This window comes from Clytia hemisphaerica, unplaced genomic scaffold (assembly GCF_902728285.1).
Source record: "Clytia hemisphaerica strain Z4C2 unplaced genomic scaffold, Clytia hemisphaerica genome assembly, whole genome shotgun sequence".
NCBI classification, from domain to species: Eukaryota; Metazoa; Cnidaria; class Hydrozoa; order Leptothecata; family Clytiidae; genus Clytia; species Clytia hemisphaerica.
Genome location: NW_027103668.1, coordinates 279,359 through 301,010, shown reverse-complemented (window position 1 = coordinate 301,010; position 21,652 = coordinate 279,359). Strand labels below are relative to the sequence as shown.

General features: G+C 36.0%; 2 protein-coding genes and 1 long non-coding RNA gene across 4 annotated transcripts in view; 2 read left to right on the top strand and 1 right to left on the bottom strand.

The window, feature by feature from the left end:
- The window catches only part of LOC136803327 (uncharacterized), a 5,607-nt gene extending 3,223 nt beyond the window's left edge, over positions 1-2,384 (top strand). The window contains exons 2-3 of the long non-coding RNA XR_010846135.1: positions 1,323-1,382; positions 2,363-2,384. This is a non-coding gene — a long non-coding RNA (uncharacterized lncRNA). The remainder of the gene's footprint in view (positions 1-1,322; positions 1,383-2,362) is intronic.
- Positions 2,385-5,841: 3,457 nt separating this feature from the next.
- The window catches only part of LOC136803299 (talin-1-like), an 85,457-nt gene continuing 69,646 nt past the window's right edge, over positions 5,842-21,652 (bottom strand). Inside the window, exons 41-52 of one of the 2 annotated variants that reach the window (XM_067060019.1) lie at positions 18,807-19,076; positions 18,385-18,465; positions 17,575-17,700; positions 16,860-16,976; positions 16,089-16,271; positions 15,133-15,346; positions 14,707-14,831; positions 14,218-14,343; positions 13,781-13,843; positions 11,852-12,034; positions 6,915-7,204; positions 5,842-6,663 (exon numbers count right to left, since the gene is read on the bottom strand). In XM_067060019.1, coding sequence (XP_066916120.1) covers positions 6,923-7,204; positions 11,852-12,034; positions 13,781-13,843; positions 14,218-14,343; positions 14,707-14,831; positions 15,133-15,346; positions 16,089-16,271; positions 16,860-16,976; positions 17,575-17,700; positions 18,385-18,465; positions 18,807-19,076 — 1,770 coding nt within the window. In that variant the 3' untranslated portion in view covers positions 5,842-6,663; positions 6,915-6,922. Of the gene's footprint in view, positions 7,205-11,851; positions 12,035-13,780; positions 13,844-14,217; positions 14,344-14,706; positions 14,832-15,132; positions 15,347-16,088; positions 16,272-16,859; positions 16,977-17,574; positions 17,701-18,384; positions 18,466-18,806; positions 19,077-21,652 lie in introns of both variants that reach the window. The other variant, XM_067060018.1, reaches the window with a different exon arrangement.
- LOC136803318 (uncharacterized) lies at positions 8,405-10,468 on the top strand. Its single transcript, XM_067060043.1, has 3 exons — positions 8,405-8,858; positions 9,382-9,505; positions 9,925-10,468. The coding sequence occupies exons 1-3, from the start codon at positions 8,508-8,510 to the stop codon at positions 10,239-10,241; spliced, it is 792 nt and encodes a 263-aa protein (XP_066916144.1). The 5' UTR covers positions 8,405-8,507; the 3' UTR covers positions 10,242-10,468.

The following is a 21,652-nucleotide window of genomic DNA, read 5'->3' as shown; positions in this document are numbered from 1 at the left end:
TGTCAATCAAGAAACTTTTCTTGATGACAACTGTATTTCTGGGATTAACAGTAATCTTTGGTAACATCTGATCAGATTTTATTAAATTCGGATTGTGTTGCCATGGTGCTTGGTCACAGTATGTGACATTGAAAACCAAAATCAATAATCATGGATTGATTGATGACAAATCGATAACAATTAATGAAAAATCAATTACCATCGATACACTGGAAGTTAATTGATAATGATCGATTGTTAATCGTCAGAACCAATTCCGAAAGGTAGTCGATGGTAATTGATACCTCATCAATAACAATTGATTTTGCATCAGTATCCTGGATTATTGATTCTGATATATTTATGATCAATTAGATCATTTATGACTTCCTCAAATTGTTTATCTGAGACTTATTCATTACTGGTTCATCTGAAACCCTTCACAAAGGGGTGAATACTTTAAAGATATATTAATAACTAAAAATAATTGTTAACGTTAAAACACAAATAGAATATAATTAAAATGATGATACATCTTTGGCTGTATTCTGAGACTTAAGATATTTTCTGTGTTTTGGATAACTTTGGGAAGGCTTGGTACTTTTTTAAATCAAATGATCAAAAGATTCATATGTCTAAAAAACGATGGGGTTTGGATACAAGATATGGGCGATGACGCGCTTCTCGAACTATGCTGAACTTAGTTACCTTTTTTGCTCACAATATAATATTTTTATATTTCATATTATTGCTAATTTTACCATTTATATTATACATTTTAAGATAACAGCAATGTGACAGACGTTTTTGCGAGTTACCTATATCTTGTCATTTTCTCTAAAATGAAATTGTCTCTCGGGATTGACATGTTGTGACGCGCTCCTTCTTCAAAGGCGTTTTTGCGAGCAACAATACTTTCCCTTTGAGATGGTTTATGCTAGATTACAAAGGGGATCATTAAATGAATCGATACGGCTACACATTTTAGCCACATTAAAAACCAAAGTTCCTTCCCAATAAAGTTAGCCGGTATCTTTTGACGTAGTGGTCACGATTGTCTTTTTGACATCAATAATAAGGTTTTAAATGTGTCAAGCAGAAAGTAACACTTTGGCATTGCACTTAACACTTCTTTGGAGATGAAACCTTTTTGTTCTAGTTAGGGGATGAAAAGAGTAAGTCATACTTTTCATAAAGTAGTGATCTTTAGGTTTGTACATGTAATGAATACCTTTACTTTCAATCGAAGTTGTTGAAAAGATATGAGGCACTGTTTGCAAAATATACTATTTAAGATGTACACACAGTAATATATGTTTATCTGATATCTCTTTTTATTTCAGCTATAAAGAATTGACCTGTGCATGAATTCAAAGCTCCAAGATTTCAAAATGCAGAAATTGGTATGGTTTTTATTGAACATTTGCATAGTATGAACCCCCCCCTTTTTTAAGGGGGGGGATCCGAGTTTTCAAGGAAGGCTTTATAGGGGGGATGGGCAATTTTCCAGTTAAAATGGGGGGTTTGAGCTTATAGGGGGGATCAAATAAAAATGGGGGGGACAGTAACTTTTTGGTTAAAAAAATGTTTTTTTATGTTATATGTTAATTTAAGTCAATAAAATTTAATAATTTCGACTTATCTGATTTATTCTCAATGCACTCTGTTTTGAATCAGATTTTTGTTTTTCCTAGTTTTTTTAACTATTGCCAATAAAAATGTTCCTATTTTGTGTTTGAACAAAAGCGTTTGAACCCCGGCTTGGACCCCTGTAAATGGTGCGGGATCAAAAAATTTTAAAAATAGGGGGGATACCTTTATAGGGGGGGGGATGAAATATTAATGGGGGGGGGGTTCAGACCCCTCTGCACTCTATGATTTGAATTTGAGAGTTTAATTGAATTGACTGCACTAATTTGTTTACTATTTATTGGGTGTTCTGACATTTAAAATCCATACAGGGGCTGGACAAAACTTTTCAAGCAAAAAATAATAATTAGTTAAAATGGGTACATACTAGATACCCCTTGAAAATGTCAAACTATAAAAAAAACTTGGAAAAAGTTCTTCATACCTTTTAAGTGAGTGTGCACGGGTTTTAAGATAACTTTTAGCCCCTTGACTTTCCTTAAACCCTACCCTCTGGGAATTTTTTTTCAGATTACCCCAGGGAAAAGTTCGTTTACCCTTCTGTATGGATATAAAATGTAATGGGTCATAGTTTCCTGTTCTGTACTATAAAAAATTGAAATTTATTTACGTAAATTTTATGTAGCACGCATATGAACCGCGCTAGTGATTGCCTCTCATCCATACACTTCTTCTTTCATGATACCTGCTTTAACCATTGCCTAATAATCAAGCACTTCCGTTTCCATTTCAGCTATCAACTGGACGATGGGCAGAAGTGAATGGGATGAGATTCAAAATACCATGATGCTTCAGTGATAAGACTGCTGCAGGAGAAAACATAACGCAAGACTTCAATTGTAATGGCTATGGATGATTCAGCTTTTGAAATCTTTAGAACAGTCCATGTTTTAAAATGATATATTGTCAGACAATCCAACTCAAACGTTTACGATGAAGTTACTATTGCATCCAGTATACTCATTTAGCTAACCGGATATGTCAAGAATGTTTCTCTTTCAAATAAACTTTCTCTCCTTTAAAATTGACCTCCTCTTTTTGTACAAGCCGCCCCTTCTTTTGAATTCAGTAAAACTTTCAAACCCACTATTGTCAAGGGGGTGTGACCACTGTATTTTTATTTTATACCCTCCCCCCCCCTAAAAAACTTATGACTTATTACCATTTTGCCTTGAAACGCAAAAAAAACAACTCAAGTTACCCCGAGTCGTGGTTTTACAAGTTAGGTTAACTGACTATGGGCTATTTATTCCGTACGAGTACATGATATGTGATTATCAAAATTTCTCTTTGATACATGTTTCTATATATTCTATATAATATATATTATTTTTTTCAATTTACACGTTTTTTTTTTTTTTAAGAAACATGAGGCTCAGAATGCCTAAAAACTAAGAAACATCTAAGAAACATGCTGAGGCTGAGAATGAGAAAATAACATTTTTTATTCGTTCTTTGGTTTAATAACCTTCCAATCCAGCCTTCCATGAGGCTGATTATGTCAAAAAGTTTAGAAACATGTAAGAAACATTTAAGGCTCAAAAGGCCGATTTCTTAAGAAACATTGAAGCTGCTTGGTAAAACTAGTTTCTTAAAAAAAAAAAAACGTGTAATGTTTTTAATTTAATTAAATTCTTTTCAAAATTGGAAATATATATGAAGAAACAAGATTTTCTTTCAACCTAAATTCAACTAGAAGATCTTTCGTCTCTATTGGTACATAATCAGTACTGCCTATAAATTTGAAATATATTTCTTACCCTGTAACCAAATTCTTTCCATCGAGAGTGAATGGTATGAATTTTAACTATTAACTACTGCAAAATGCGAATATATCCTCTTTTTCTATAACTATAAATGATATGCCTCCCGGTAACTAATATTCTCGATAATAATTCGATTATTTCTACTGAAAAATAAGTTTCACAATACATGAACCCAAAAGCTGCCTCGGAAATGCTTAGATAGAGAGATTTACAAAGCTGAAAATGCTTTGACGGATGCTTATATCCTAAGCAAAGTTTTAGAGAAATTTCGAAAATCCTGCCAAAAACAAACAAATTCTGAAAATGAAGGCTCAAAGTAATGTTTAGCTTGTGTTTAAATTTTTGCCATATATGAGCCTGAATATGCTTATAAAAAAACATGTAAAGGTCTTTTCTATCACTACCCCTTACCTCGGACTGCGAAAATTAACTCTCGAAGTTGTTGACCAAATTCCCAGCTGGAAATATAGAGCTGTTCCTATATTAAGTATCATAATCGCTCCTGGCAAATCGGAACAGCTATGTTTTTGCTTTTTTATCTCCAGCTAGAAATTGAGAGCTGTTCCCTTGAAATATAAAGATTGCCCACTGGCGTTAGAACAGATACTTTCCTTTTTATCTCCAGCTGGAAATAGAGAGCTGTTCCTGTGGAATTACAAAGTTGCTCCTGGCAAATCGGAACAGCTATTTTATGGAGCAAAGCAAAAAGTTCTTTTGTAGAGCTGTTCCTGGCAATGTGGGACTTTTTCTAGAGAAAATTTACTTTTCCAGCTGGAAATTTGGAGCTGTTCCGAAGAAGCTAAATATGTCAACTTTTTAGAAATATTCTCCTGGCTGGCAAATCGGAACAGCTATTTCGCCTTTTTGCCCCGGTGGCTGCTTCTGTTGAAATATTTTCTGATTGTTCAAAATCATGTTTATGACGCTCTTTTATCCTATTATAATTATTGTTTTGTAAATTAGATCTTCTGACAAGTTTCTATTCTAATCAGATCTATTGATTCTTCTCTCGAAAGAAATGGTGTATATTTATTAATAATATGAATTCTAGAATTTTTGGCCGACTTGGTTTCACCTGAAGATAACTCGAAAGTTCAAATAATGTACTACAATTTCAAGTTACGTAACTCGAAAAATGAAATTTAAAATTTATTTTCGAGTTACGTAACTCTAAAACATATTAAGAAAAAAAAATTTCGAGTTACAAAACAACAGTAAAAAACTTTTTCGAGTTAAAAAGCCCACTTATGACGTCATAATTTGAGACTTGTGACGTCACATTCGTCGTAACTCGGGTTTTTGTAACTCGAGTTTTTGTAACTTGGGTTTTCCGGGCCTCATCTTATAGTTATTGAAAGATACTAGAGAATTTGAGTACTCAATGTGTTCATTTGATTTTTTACAAATGATGAAAACTCATCACACAGTAAGTTTCTAGAGGGAGCAAAAACCCCCTTAAGTGGCAACCGCCTTATTAGTACGGTCTAGTTGTGCTATATATCATAACAATTGTGCACGAGTGCGTTTTTTTGGGTCTGAGATTTAAATTAATCTTTGACCCCTAAAGTATCCACTGTGCAAAGTTTCATACTTTTACGCACTCGTGCACAATTTCTGCACAACTAGACCGTACTATATGAAAATGGAATAAATTTGGAAAACCGAGAATTTTGGAAAATCTTAAGATAAAATCTAGAACAACCCAGATATTATTGATTCACAACGCTTAGAAAAAGGAGATGTACATTTTTTTGTTTTCAAGGTGAGAATGGGCCAAAAAGCAATTAAATTATAAGCGTGTGAAAAATATGGGCGCGTGAAAATTTTAAGGGCGCGTGAAAAAGCAGGGGCGCGTGAAAAACATAGGCACGTGAAAATTTAAGGGCACGTGAAAAAAATTAAGGCGCGTAAAAAGTATGGGCGCGTAAAAATTTAAGGGCGCGTGAAAAAAATTAAGGCGCGTGAAAAATTTGGGTGCGTGAAAAAGCAAGGCGCGTGAGGTGCTTGGGCACTAAGGCGCGTGGGGCGCGCGAGACGCGTGTGTGTGTTCAAAATATAGGGCGCATGAGGCGCGTGATTTAGCAGACTCAGCGGACGAGCATCAGTTAATTTATAGGACCTCCGGGTAGGTCCAAAAAGAACTTCTTGAGGATGTGTCCCATTATCTACATTTCCACATTAGGAAATCTTCAATCTTAGAGAGTTAACACTATGAAGAAGATTTCAAAAAAATTATTTAGTCAAAAAAATATAGCTTAAAACTTGTCTGGTTGACAATAAAATGGGTTCTGTCTCGTCTATTATCGTGATAATGGTAATTACAGCAGTTCTTCTTCACTTGCTGTCATCGCAGCAAGTTATATTGAGAGACTTTATAACATAACGTACTGTAAATCATTTGGTATTGACTATGAACTGTGGTTAAACTTTGTAGATCTAATGAAAATTTAAGTGGGAAAATTTACATATCTTTGATATATAGTGTATATGATAAAATAATCAAAAATTAATTTGAAAATGTAAAGGCGACAACATCAGGGTCTCAGTAAAAATTAAAAAACTATGACAAATAAAGAAAGAAAATCAAAACTAGATATATTGTCAAAAAAATTATAAAATCAAAATATTAAACCAATTAAACTACCTCGGGAAAATTTCTTTTTACATAAAGCTTAAAATCTTAAAAATGTTAAATATTAATTCGTCAAAATAAGAAATAAGAAATTTCAAAATAAAAATAAACTCAAATATATATAAAAATATGGAAAGAAAATTACAGAGGTTTTAGATAACTGCGTCTTGCCTCTTGACAGTATTCGATAGAGGAATCTGTCCCTGGCAATACAATAACAATTTTCTACGACTAATATGTATTTGAAAAACAATATAGTCTTTATCGGATCTGAGAATCACTTTTGAAAAAAAGAAAAATTCTTGCTGAAGAGAAGAAATGCACTTAAAAAAATAATTTTTGTAACCGTTTTAGTACCCACAGTCTTTTATACTAAATTTCATGCTCTTCCCAGCCTGCGTTCTTCGAAAGCCAAAGAAAAATGACTTGTTGCATTAAAGTTTGGTCCCTATATTGGTCACCCAGTGGTCCGTGCATCCGGAATAATAGAAGCTCGATAGCACCAAGCCATAGACTCTTCACTTTGTAATGGATATTGACGCGTGGATACTAATTTCAGTTGATAACCAATATTTTAATATTGCAGCAAAGCCCAGCAAAGTTACCACAAACAGTATGCTTCATTCTGCGTACCGGCTGGAAAAAAATTACAACAAAACTTAGTTTTACTCTGCGTAATGGCTTAACAAATTTACCACAAACACTATCCTTCGTTCTGCGTGACGGCTGTAAGAAATTTACCACAAACAGTATGCTTTATTCTGCGAGATGGCTGTAAGAAATTTACTACAAACATTATGCTTCATTCTGCGTGATGGCTGTAAGAAATCTACCATAAACATTATGTTTCATTCTGTGTTTCTGTGTGATGAATGTAATCAAATTACCACAGACATTATGCTTCATTCTGCGTGATTACTTCTTCATCTTCTTCACGTTGGTCATGATGATATCTGGCAACACGAATCGCCTCCAATTTCTTACGAGCTTTTTCCAAAGCTTTCTCTTGTTTCAAGATGGCTTCTTGTGCCATCAATTCGTCCTTAAACATTTGATGTTTGGAATCATTGGCCACTTTGTACACAGATGGATTGTCAACCTCGTCATTGAAGAATGCAGATTCTTGAGCAGCTGTAACAAGACTGTCGGATGCGCGTTTGACAGCTGTTCCCGCATGCTGAAAACAAAAATTAAGAGAATGTAGTAATTCCGGCAAACAGTATCCTGTACCACCCTACGCACCGGGGATTTTTTATATTTTGAACTTATTTTTTCAGTGAAAAGGAGTTTGATACAGGCTAGAAGATACTGATAATAAGGTTGGCAAACGATATCATACTCCAGGATGCATCGTCACTTATTTATCCCCTATTTTTTACTTTCCTATCTTCTATCCTGATTTTCTGTCTTTCTCAAGTGTTTCTAACTGTTTTCTAAGTATTTTTCTGAAATTTGCCCGTACCGGTGAAACAGGTCTCCGACCCCGGCTCACACCACCAAATGCAGGCAACCTTGGTTTACAAACCTAATGCCTAACCGCTTGCGCCATCAAAACACGATGGAAAACTCTCATTCACAAATACTTATAGCGTGTAATTTACAGACCTTAATTAAGAAAGCTCCAAACCCTAGCGGTGCCCCTACAAGGATCCCTATCCAAAGTTAAGTCTCAGGGTACGAATGCACCCTAAGAAGGCCTTCGGCCTTATATTGTGACTCTCAAAAAACTAAGAATATGCTAAGAATATTACCATCATGGAATTTTGCTACGAAAGCTAAGAATGCCATTTTAAGAGCTTTTTCAATTATAAATTAGCAATTATCCCCATATGCCATTTTATGCTTGAGACATATGTACTAAATGTTAAATCTAGTATGAATTAGGATCCTAACCTAAGAATGTGCTGTAAGAATATTTTAGGATGATTTTCCCAAAAAAGTTAAGAATATACATGATGAAATGATGAAATGGATTTGCACCATTCTTATATAAAAAAGCGTGTATGGCTGAATTTTGATATATAATTGATATTGTTTCGTGAACTGTTTTGATCAATATTTATTTATTACTACTAGTTCAAGTTTGTTTATCAAAATATTTATTGAAATATAAACTAATTTCAATATTTCTATAGGTATACTAATGGGAATTCTTTCTAAATTAAATATTTATTTTTCTAAATATTTGAATTTCAACCATTTCAATTATTTATTTAGTTCGAAAACTTCCAAATATTGTTTATAATAATTGGTTTCACTCTCTAAGAAATGTTTCAATGTAGTATATAGATTCTAGTTATTGCGTGTAATGTTTCGTAAAACTGACCACTATTTTAAAGCAACCTATCAAAAAATAAAAAATAAAAAATGAAAAGTGCGATATATAAGACTTTTTTTTCATTTTTTCTATGTACCATTACTTCACTCTAACAAGGTTAATTAATACATATTTGTAGAAGAGAACAGGATCACGAAAAAAGATGAGACTTGTCTTACTATCTATTGTATTTATACCAAATTTTATATTTTGTCAAATCACAAGGCTGCCACAATGCGACAAATACGGGGCAACTTTCAAGGTCTCAAAACGAAAAATAAAAGATCGCGGCAATGAATCAAATGGTCGACTAAGCGAGGAGTTAGATGTAAAATCGAAAGAGAGATGCAGCACTCTGTGCATTGAAAACGCAACATGCAAATCAGCATTTTATAAGTCAGACAAACGCAAATGCCATCTGTATGATAAGAAGTTTGACGAGAGCGAATTAGTGGAAGATCGGAACGGGGCATATTATTTGTGGATGGGCGGCAAAAGTCAAGACGACTCATTGGTATGTCTAAGCCCTGAATTTTCTTCTATAATTGCAATTCTTTAAGAAAATGAGTCTGAAATTAGACAAAAACCTACGAACAAGTACAAGTCTCAAGTCTTCTTATCTCTCAATGCTGAGCGAAAATTCTCTGGTTTTCAATTCATGATATTCATGACATAGTGTTTTCGTTGGAAAGACCCCGGTTTTTGCCAGTAGTGGCAAATTTTATACAACTTTTGTCTAGTTTAAATTTGCTACTAGTGGCTAAAACCGGGGTATCTCCGTAAAAAAACATTACGTCATGGATATCATGAATAGTCGAAGATAAAGAGTATCTCGCACTCTTCTTAGAGTCCAATTCGTTATTTCCATTTTTCTCGCAAATTCTTTCAGGTATTTTTCCAAAAGAACAGAAAGTTTTCAATGCTTTAACTTGAAGAAATTGGATCGTGTTTCGACTTAAGGAGACATTCGAGTTGCAGAGGTTAAAGAGACAGTATTATTTACTTTATTATTGAATTATAAATGATTTTCTTAACAGCATGGACACGCATGCGCAGAAAGCAAATGTAATGTCAACACAACTGAAAGATGCGAAGAAACTTGTGAACAACCAAATGGATATATTTGCCATTGTTTGACTGGATTTGAAGGAGAATTTTGTGGTGAGTTTCTCAAAGTTTCTTTCTCGCGTGTTGAATAATTTTAATTTTAGTCTTTCATTTCTTGTCCATTAACTACTGAACTTTCAATAGACCCTGGATTTTCTCTATCCCAGTCGAACAAAATCTTTGATGGGAGTTTATTAGTACCCACTACTTATGGATGAAAACATCCTTATATGGAAAATTTCATTCATTGGATTATAGATTGAGCCACGTCAAGTAGTGCTACAATTGGGGTAACAATTTTTTAAAAGAGATGGCAGATAGAGACCAGGGTTTATAAAAGTGGCATTGACCCATTAAATTTTGCTTTAATTTTAAATGCGCGTTCGATCCCAAACTGATAAATTTCTGTAATTTTTTAACTTTTTATTTGATTGAGTCAAATCTCTGAATTCCATTTTAAACTCTTCATTCAGATGGTGGTATGGAGGCCTGTCTGTCGGAATGCGGAAAACACTGCGGAAACACTTTGATGGAGAAAGGAAGCTACCAAAAATACGACTGTATACACGCATGCAAAATGAGGGACCTGGGGCTAGATAAAGAAGCATGTAAAGTGGAATGCCAACGACTGAACCCCGTTTCTGGCTGTAACCCTATTGTGCTAGGTTACACATTCAACCTCTGCGTTCATGGCTTCAACCCGACAAATTGCTCAGGCAATACAGCATACCCTCAACGCACAGGTAATCCACCCATTGAACATTGTAAGTTAGGCTGCGACACCTACTGAAAATGAATCTTCGAAATGATTTGCTGTAAATCTTTTATAAACATTCCGGGACTTATTTTAATGTTTTTTACAGACTTTAAAATATATCAAATCCCCAAAGGGAGGGGGTACTTAGGCAAACCTGGTTACGGGGAAGCCTTTTTTAGGTTCTGAAGATGACTGACAGGGTCCAAAATTTATTAATTTCCAAAATAAATATCTGACAGGATCGACTTTTGGTAGTTTGTAGGGTGCAAATTATAACATTTTTCAATTTTTGATATTCAGCCATTGTGGGCACTTTTCAGCGTGAAAATGGCTAAATTTATCGATTTTTCTTTCTCACAGGGTCCCAAATTTACCAAATATTCATATCTGATAGGGTCAATTTTTCAAACGGCACGTCCTCGTCGGCCGTCAAGGTCAGTGCCCCCCCCCCGGAATTAAATTTTCTTTTCGAGGATATTATGAACTGTCATGTACAGTATGTAAAAGTAAAGTGTTTTTTTCAACTTTGTGAATTTGAAAATATATAGTTTATATGGTTCTGTCTGCACTGAGCATTCTTTTGATAGTTAATCACCATATACATTGTAAATGTACATTATTTTATTCGATAAAAATTATAATGTCATTGTATATCACAGTGAAATTGAGAAATTGAGGATTTTTGCAATTGTTTTTTAAACTGTTTAAAGACGAAAGAGAGATTCGCTTGCAAAATTCATTGTAATAATCGCTCTCGACTCCCGTCTAGGAGACCCGAGTTCGATTCCCACTGTAGTACTACGGTTCACTTGGCAAATGAACACACCTACGCCCGAGTCAACCCATACCATGCGAAGGGAATCGGGTACCACTACTCTGATACAAGAGTGTGGGTGATATATGCCAGGCATTGCGGTGTGTGGTGTCACTCATTCCGTTCGGCGCCTTCGACGAGCTATATGCTCTCCCGCGTGGTTCAGTGTCATCACTATGCATCATGGTACCTGTGTCTCGCGTGCACAACCAGCGGTGTCTGGACAACGATAAGCGTTCCAAATCGAAAGAGGAAGAATTCCTACTTCGCAAGGAGTAGGACCCATTTCCCAGTGGGGAGAGCTCATATCATTTTTCACCCCAACTAAGAAAGGGGATAGACGAAACCTTTAAGAATATCTACTGAATTTATGAGCAATAAATACATCAAAGTATTTAAAGCAGAATATTTTCCACCTCGTTGATATTAAGCTCCTTTAGTTTAAAACAACTAGCTATAGAATCTCGAACGGGCCAGTGAGAGGCAATTCCTCCCACACTCTTATATTTATATCAGGTCCCAATTCCTCTCAAATGGATGGTATGGGTTGACCCGGACGAAAGTAAATTGACTTGCCAGGTGGACCGCAGCACCCAGTGGGGATTGAACCCTGGCCTCCCATGTGGGAGTCGAGAACGATAACCGCTACATTAAAGAAAACTCTACATAAATATCAAAAGGCCACTTCATACTCGCAGAGCGTAATGGGTAATCAGGACTACTGTTCGCTTTTGACTGCTTACTATTGGCCCAAAGTTTTGAAAATGTTTGAAGATTATCGCGTCTAGCCAACAGAAAGCCGTATGGCCTCTGTTGTCAAATATATTACCTGTAATCCTCTTTGAGCTTTACTGTTTGGGTCAGCTTTGACACGACAAGCAAGCAACAATTGAGCTGTAGATGCAGACACTGCTTGAGCAGAAGCGATCAGTTTTTCTTGACTTGCATTCCCTTGTACTGCTGCATTTGCGGCTTCACATAGCGCACTCGTAGCTTCAGCAACCATACGCGCCTGTAAAAGAGAATAGTCATTGCAATTGTATATAGTTGACTTTCTCTTATTTGTTCTTCAAGGGACCAAAACATTTCTTTCCCAGCTGACACACAACGTTGTTTCAACGTTTTTCTAACGTTCAAAACGACCATATGTTTGAACAACTCCACAACCTCTGTGGAAGTGTCGATGTGTCTTGTTTTATTCGAAAACAACAACAGAATTATATGCAACATGTAATTAGAATGCCCCTTGATCGATCAGTAAAAATGCTTGCCTTCAACTGTGACAATTATACAAAACGTGGAAGGCCTTGTAAGACTTTATTAGACCAAGTTGTTGAATCAAGTGGATTGTCAATTGATGGTCTGTGCAATCGAGCACTAGACAGAAAATAGTTATGTTTTTTTGAAATATTTATGATGATTGGAGTGATTCACTCCCCTATAGTGCTATGATTAGTATTTGGTAAAATTTATATATATATATAATATATATATAAACGTTGAAACAACGTTGTGTGCCAGCTAGGTTGAATTATAGAAATATTCAGATTACGGTGAGTATTTTATACAATACACCAGCTGAGGGGACTAATGTTTTAGTTCGAATTAGAGAAAGATTCGATTAATAGAGGTTCGATTTAGAGAGCGTTGAATGCACCATCGGGAAATTGTTCTTTGGTGGACAAGAAGAATATATTTCCTGTTATTTCAAATGCCAAAATTTCTAAGGGCTCCACGGGAGAAGGGATGTCGCTATACCACTGAATTGAATATGTTCAAAACTCCAGTAAATTTCTGTCTCCTGGACAAAAAGTTAGACTATTTAGCTTCTCTATGTTTCAAAGTCTCTCATAGAAGCTTCTTCGAAGTTATCTATTTAGAGTGGTAAGAACACGCACAAATTCTCACAATTCTAATATGATATTCTTGAACGTTTTCTTATACCAGAGAAAACTTTACTAGATATTAGAGACAATTTTCTTATAAAGTTTTACCGATTCCAAATCTCTAAGAGAAATCTCATCTACATTTTCACGTGTCGGGGTTGTTCTCAATTGTCTCTTTTTACTATGTACCTCGAAATTTAAATTATGTAATTTTTCCAATCGTTCTTCCTGAAGCTGATTAATATTCTCAAAGTTTTTTGGTTTAAAACCCTCCATATCAACACCACAAAATGATGAAGTTTTGAACACTCCAGACCATTTTTTAAGAAACCGAAATTATGGAAGTTGTTTTTTATTATCAAAGCTTTTTTATGACGTTGTCAAACTAATGAGCTCATCAGGGGGTCTTCGATTGAAAAGGGGGCTAAATTTTAAGAAGGAACCGAAAATTAAGGAAAAGGAAATAGTTTTCATCTCATTAAACGGTTTAGTAAAAATAAAGAGCAAAGAACCATAATGAGTCTTCTAAAAACGTTTTTCTATATAATTTCAAATATTGTGCAAATCCCTTGACAAAGGATTATTTATTTTTCGCAATTAGTATTAACGGACTGACTCAGATTGATTCTTCTTAGAAGGAAGATTTCAAAGGTTAAAAAGCAGTGGAGTCTCTATAACTCGAACACGCACGGGCAACAAATTTTGTTTTCGAATTATGGAAATTTCGATTTATGGAGTAAGGTTTAATTTTAAAGTAAACTTGTTCGAGTTAGGGAGACATTCAAGTTAAAAGAGACCATACTGTACTTCATTTTGATTTGGGTAAAACTTAGACCAAACGGATAACTATCCAATGAATACAGGATACTTACGGCAGAGATAAGGCCTTGTGACCATTGCGTATCTGCATAAACGTCTGAATCTGGCGAACAAACCTACAACAAAGAAAGGGTGTGTGTAAATTTGGGGCTCACTCGTATATGGTGCGAGCCCTGACCTTTATATACACTTCATTGGAAAGTGGTACCCTATTTTAAACAGGAAATTGAATTACAAATTGATTATCGAGTAATGCTTTTATTAGGTTACAAATTTTCTATAAAAAATCCGATCAAAGATGGCAGATATATCTCGCCCAGGGTTCAAGAAGGTATGTGAGTACGAAAGCTAGATTGACAGAAACAATGGTTTATAGCAAACTAAACATGTCTTTACGCAAGTAACGCATTCTCACGTAAGATTATTATACCGATTTCCAGTGATTCATTACGATTGTGAAATAGCTAATAAACCTAAAACAGTCTTTTACCTTGCCACTCGATACAAGTTCCCGTTGAGCAACCGTGGCTGCTTTGACCAGTGCTCCTGCAGCGGCCGTAATTGATCGCGCGGCTTCCAAAATTTGTTCTTCAAAGTTAAGCGATTCATCTGCCTCCTAAGAATCAACGAAAAGGATTGAATCTCGTGATTGATCACTTGTGCTTCTTGAGAATTATTAAATATATATTAAAGTAATAAATTCTTACGAGAAAAATAGTTACCAGGGATTTTTGAGGGCACCTTCCTGGACGGAAAATATGGTCTCCTCAACATTGAGATTTCTCAGCTCTACAATATCTAATTTTTTAGCTAATATTGACATTTCGTAGGATATTCTCCAAAGGCGCTATTTTCGACTATAGATGCGTGTTGTCAGATTGATTTATTTAAAGTGAAATCACTTCGATGTACAAGATTCTCGCGATTGTGGTAATTTTTCAGTATAAAAAAATAAAAATACCACGATGGAACTACTCACTCTCGGTCTTTCACGTGGTTTGAGATCGGCTAATTTTCTTGCAGCAGCTTCAATAGACGCAGCGGCCCCTAATAACTCGTTTTCTGCAATCACGTTCGGATCTTCCGGGTTCACCAAATCCGTTCCTAGAAAAAAATCGGAAAATCGGTTTCCAGTCTTAACATCATTTTTATGTTCTGTTTTCATGTAGGTAAATAAATTATGTGTGGGGTGAAATCTCCTGATAGCACTATAGGGTGCTGATAAATTTGAAGATTTTGAATTAGACAGTTTTTTTACGGTTAAACCGGCTAAAATGAACCTACCACGAGTGGTTACAAACAGAAGCTATCGTAAAAAAAATTTGAAGGTTTCTTCTCGCTTTCTTTCGAAAAAAAAAGAGAAGTCATCCATTATGAATATTTAGCGGTTGAAATTCCTTTTTACCTTTGAGTTGCTCTGATGCCTTCACCAAATCAGCAACTGATGTCGCCACTTTCTTTGATAAATTTGCAAATTGCGTTTTATCTGAACCGTCCACGACTTTGGTGACCACTCCGAGTACGTGGTCTAACACACCACAATATGCTTGTGATGTTTCCTTCACTTTGACAATGATAGCACGTTTGACCTCGTCGTTATCGCACGTGATAATTGCTCCCTGAAAAAACATACAGTAAACTCTCGCTCATTCGAATTTCCATTATTCGAATCTTTCTATAATTCAAACCCTTTCAAATACTTTCTACAATTCGAAACTTTCTTTTATTCGATCAACTAAGATCCGTTCGAGTTTGAATTAGGGAGAGCCAACTGTATTCTAAATCATTCACGTATAACCGTCGATGGCACAGATGACACACTTATCTGATATTCCGATGGTATATTGGCGTCCGCCCACGCTAAAGCTCTGAAGGAGCGGGCCAATATCACCATCGGAGACCTTTAGAAGTCATCGTTTGATGTCCCGCATCACAGTCGTGTCTAGCTGTCCTTACACTTTTTGCTTGACTATCGGTTGCACCCGACTGAATTTAGCATGAAAAACTCTACTGAAACTTTACAGAAAAAAGAAAAATGGTAACCCAAAGGTTCCAGATGTTAAAATTTTCCCGACTTTCAGAGCTTTAGCGTGTCGGAAGAAAATTTCTACATCGAGTACCAGATAAATGACACACATATCAACCTTTAACAGCGCGGTCAGCTTTTAAGAAGACGATGCTTAAAGTCAATGCAATGCCTTCTTTTGGCGTTAATTCAATGACATCTTTCAATCTTTTTCGAGTAAAGATTTGAAACTGCCAACTTTTCATTTTGCCGTCTCACACATCGAAAGGAGGCAAAGTAGAAAGTTGGCCGTCTAAACTAGGTCAAACTTTTTTATAATCAAATTTAAATTTTACCTTTGAAGTATCGATGAGCTCGATACATTGTTTACGTCCGATATTTGCTGCTTCAATAATATCCGCTTGCCGGACAGAGTTTGCTGCCGCTACAGCTTTGGCGGTCGCTACTGTAACGCCTTTTGTCGCGCGGACGAGATCTTCAGGATTAGCAATTTTGGTGGAATCATCCGGATTGTAGCTCTACAAACGAAAGTGAAGGCCATGATAATGTAATGTAGTAAGTAAATATATTCATCTGGTAGCTGTCGGCAGAGGCGGGAGTGAGGGAATCCCCTTTTCTATTTGCCCAAGAGGTCGAATGCTGAGGTAGAGTGCCACACCTACTCTCAGCTCCTAGTAACGTACCACCTAGATCAGTTTACCCAATCTAAGCTACTCATTCGCTGAGTAGGCGGTGGCCAGGGATCGAACCCACAACCCTTAGATTGTAAGGCGATCGCTTTACCAACTGAGCTAACCACAATGTAATATATAGACTCTTCAAAACAGGAGACTTTTATGGTTTTTGTTCAATCATCAGAAAACCATAGTGTCAAGGCTCTATCCTTAAATTTGATTGGGTCAAATAAAAATCTTACTGAGAAAAATAGAAGATAGAAGGAGAAAGATAGAAAGAGGAGTTCAGAGATGGGGCGAGAGACGGCAAGATTTGACGATTTAAATCAATATACGAAATCCATTGTGAATATACCATAGTGTCTTAACCTAGGTTTCGGAAAAGAGGCTTTAGTTGCGTTAAAGTAAAAATGAAAATTATTTTTGACTTACAATGACAGCTTGTTTAATGGCTTCCATAGTGGATTCCAGTGCGCGTGCGCCTCTCGATGCTTCATCCTCCACACTTCGTACTGTCTTCAATAATGCTGTCAACGTACCGACCATGTGCTAAAGAAAATATGCGTAATAAATAAAAGTCAAAACTCCGAACGTGAATTTCATCCTTGCGTGACTTTTCTTGGGAGTGTCTCGATAATTCCAAGGATATGGTTATTATGAATCATGCTTGAATAAAAATCGATTATTCGCATCAGTAATTTTAATATTTTGGAGCTTTGATTTTACTTTTGTGACCTGCTGGCTCAAAACGTTCGAGAAAGCGCATATTTCTTTATATTTTGAGACAGGAAGCAGGGCTGAAGATTGAGCAACTGTTACTCCAATGACTCATTGTGAGCTGTGAATGGAGCATATTGTTTGTTTCTGACAATCAGTCTAGGTCCCTTTGGATCTAGATCGAAGGGTGATGAAGTTTATAAAAAGACTCCAGGAGGTTTTAGATCCTGTCGAATTTATCAGATGAAGAGATTTGTAATTGTAATTTCATTGTCTTTTAATGAGCCTTCGCATGATTCCGACGTACTTTCTCTATTGTCTTAAATCCGCCTAGGATGCTAGGTTTGCGATGTATGTCCAGGTATCATAGTAACAACCCTAGATAAAATTTCGAAGGTAGACGGTTTTGTAACTTTAGGAGGCTATATACCTTTGCCGAGCTTTTCAAATTATCGTTTGAAGTATCATCGTTGACATGGCCGGAGGTTGTTTTGGTGTGGTTGATTAAGTCTGATAATGCGGTCGTCACGTCCTTCACCGAGTTCAATAATAAAATCTGCAACGAAAATACAGTAGTCTCTCTAACTCAACCTCTATAAATCGAACAAGTTTTCTCGTCCCTTCAGTCAATAATGTCCTATAAACCTAACTCCTAACCCAAAATTTCCTTAACTCGAACAAATTTGTGTTCTCCGAGTTATTGTACTTCTCATACGCACCCCTGTCTCACCAGTGGGAAATTTCATCAAATACGGATTAAACCTATAAGAATCCAGTCCCAAAAAAGCAAACTGGGGTGTTTTTTTAATGCGCAATTTTAAACTTAACTTCCAATGTTAGGGACTTTTCCCATTGCTATGAAAATTTTAAAGAAAATTTCCCAGCGGGAAGAATAACTTTTTTTGCTAATTTTTCCAGTGAAGCAGGGGTCCCACCGGGTTTGTGGAACTGAAATTTCCAAGGTCAGATTTGTTTTGAATTAGGGATACCGAAGGGGGAAAGAAACTACAAGATCTTTCAAAATGTAGTTGAGTTTACACCGGGGTAAGGGTTACTCCAGCTAAGCGACCTACCTTAGGTGCTTTTGGGGCGAACTTTTTGGAAAATATGATCATATTTACTTCTTTTACTTTTATATAACTTTTACTTTTACATAACTCAAACAAGCTTTTTATCGACGTATATATGTGCATATAAACTTATGGAATGTGTTGGGCCAATTTAATAGGATATTACGGACCTGCCCATTCAAATCATCTGGACCAAGTGAGGCTGCTCCGATCTTCACACTTTTAATTAATGTTGTGTTGCTCTTTAATACCTTCGGTAGAAAATAGAATAATAGAATAAAAGTTTTTAACATCGAACTAATGAACTTTTTCGACTTTTTCGAAATTTAGAACTTTAAAGTTTCACGTTCACAATCATCAGCTACATGCAAGTTTTATCTAATTAAAAAAAATCAAAATTCAAACATTACTGAAATCTAATAGCCGTTTGAGAGAAAAATTCACCACGTTAAATTAAAGAGAATCAAATTCATGCTTGATTCAGGAGCAAAGGCTGGGCAATAAAAATAACAAGTCAATAGACTAATAAATGAAAGATTGCAACCGGTGTTGTTCTATATTTGATCAATTTGATATTTAAAATAAAGGTTACCTCTTTGACAGCACCTGCTAGATGATCTTGTGTTTTGTGAGCAGCTTCTACAAGCTGTTTTGTATCTTTCACCAGTTTCTGAGAAGACCATAAAATGGTCTCGCGGTGTGCACCAAAAGATTGTTCATCTTCAGGATCAAGTGTTCCGGCATCTGCGAACATGACCGTAGTATCAATATCACCGATAAGTCCGGATAGGGTACTGATAGCACTGATGCAAGCCTGGGTACCAACCGAACCTTTTTGTAAAACTGACATGACTTGGGCAACCTGTGACAAAAAGGTAAAGAAACGCAGATTCGTGAGCATGAACGATATATGCACTGATATAACCCCTGGGCACAATTTCTCGATCTCGGTCAAACAAAGTCTTTGATCGGAGTCTTTCACCCTCGCGAGCCAGGGCCGATAAACGATTCTGCGACTTAAAGAGGCCAGTACCGTATAATTGGAGGAATCGTTTAGGGCCCTGGTACTTTAGAAGAGAAAATATCAAGAATCTTGATATTTTTCGACCTTTGGACTCTGGCAGCTTGAGTGTGGGCAATATGTTGCGAAGACAAGTACAGATATTCGTTATGTGAATCCTACGGTCTAGCTACGGGACTAAAATTTAACAGCAAAAAGACACAGTTTGTTATATCTGGAGATTGTCCATTCCAAAATCCTACAGTCATCATTAACGACAAAGAAGTAAAACCGCAATCAACTCTCAAACACTTAGGATTCCACTGGGACACAAAATTGAGGAAAATCACGCTTGCCAGTCATCAGGAAAATCGTATTTCGGAATTGTGGGCGGTAACTTCCTCTTTAATAGCCAGTGGAGTAAGAAAGATGCACCCAAATATCATCTCGAACATATTCAGATCTATCGTGCTACCAAAAGTCTTGTATGGAATGGAGCTTACAGTAACCTCCAAACCCTTTCTTGAACGCCTGAACAGACAGTGCCGATCAGCCTTTAAAAACTTGCTTGGCTATTCCAAATTTGGCGCTAACGACTTGAACAAACTCTACCAAGTGGCGGATATCACACCGTTCATCGAGAATCGAAAAGTAAGCCTTCTCGCTCAGCTAATGAAAAATTGTCAAACTTCAAAATATCTTCTTCACATTCTGGCTTGTCATGACCGACAGTACTCGATTATCCCAAGTATAATGCAGATTTGTGCACGAGAAAGTATTAATATTGTTGAGCTAGTACTTTACTACCAGAAACCCTTTAGAGTTTCTAATCCTGGAGATTCAATGATTAATGAAATTGGTCTAGACTTGGTTGAAAGATTGAGAACCCTTATTGCTAATTGGGATGCTCATGAATGCAGAGTTGAAATGCGTGAAATCATTAACAGAAATATTAACACATAATACATATATAATCTTACTTATTTTATGTTAACCTCAGAAATTTTATCCTATAAATTACCTAGCCATTTTCTCATGAGCCCAGCTTCTTTTTTTTTGCCTGAACTTAACTTCATCTCACCTAGCTCTCAGTCTATTCTCGCGTCATTTAGCCATTAGCTATAAGCTTTCTGTCCTATCATCCTATCGGGGAGTACTCTTTACAGAGGAAACCAATTTTTTGCAACCTCAGTCCCTCAGCCTAGCTTTGCTTCTATGTGTTGGTAATAATTCAGAAATTTAATTTATTTTATTTATCTTAAAATCTATTATATAGATATAGTGATAATGTTTGAAATTAATTCCTTTTTGATATGACCCTATAACCTTGAGGACCAAGCCCTAATTTAATCTAGCTTCAAATCACTACACTCCACTCCATTTTGTCCAGCTTCCTGCTTTTCGCCTATTTCGTTGTTTTAGGTTTGTGTGTTTTTTGTGGATGGTTTGTTTACATCCTGCTAGTCTTCTGTCCGTCTAGGTCCGAAATTATCTACTCCTAAGTTCTGGCTCTTTTTAGTGGCCAGCTCGGCTATATCGGGAGGTCCGCAACTTTGGCTCTTTTGGAGGATGGACCGGTTCCGAACACCGGATAGGCCCCGCTTAGTAAGACCGGTCCTTCTCCACAGAGGGCAAGCGGACATCCCATTCTTCAATTTCAGTGAGATCTTATTACTGCTACTCTCTGTTTTTAAATGAAATTTTTAATCAAAAACGAAAACATATATTTGTTTATTATATATAGCAGAGTAGAGGAACTTGTAAAATATATACCAACTGTTTTTTTTTGGTGATAAAAGAGAATTAAAAAAAAAAAAAAAAAAAACTTACTAAAATAATTTATATCAAAATGCTGTAAATAGTTCTTCTCCGTATGACCATTTGGCATGGGAAAAGAAAATAATGTTGATTTTGACATTTGGAAGCGAAATGCAAGTAGAAAATGACTTTGTTTGTTGTTTTGAAATGAGAATGGCTTTCCTCTGTCTTTTAATGGTTTTTTACTGGCTCAAAATAAATTAGTAGCCTTGCAATAAGTCTCAACTTCCAATTACTGTTTTTTAAATTTGGCTCTCTGATATGGATATTTTTTTGTGGTGAAGTTTTAGGGTCGGTGCAGAAAACTGCTGTGAACTGGTCTTAAACAGTTAAAACTATAAATTAACTGGCTTTAAACACACTCAGCAAATCTAAAGAAATTTCAACCTTGAAATTATTGCTTTCTTTCTCACTTTTAGATATGTGAAAAATAAATAAAACATTTTCAACAGCTCTAATGATTTGCTGAGCTGCTGACTCTGGCTGATGCTGCTCATCCAAAAAGTACCGTGAAAAAGGGTAACTTGCATCATTGGAGGCTAACATGCATAGCCCTCAAATGAAAGACCCAGCTGGTCATTAAAATACAAAAATAAATCAAAACAAAAATGGTAGAGTAG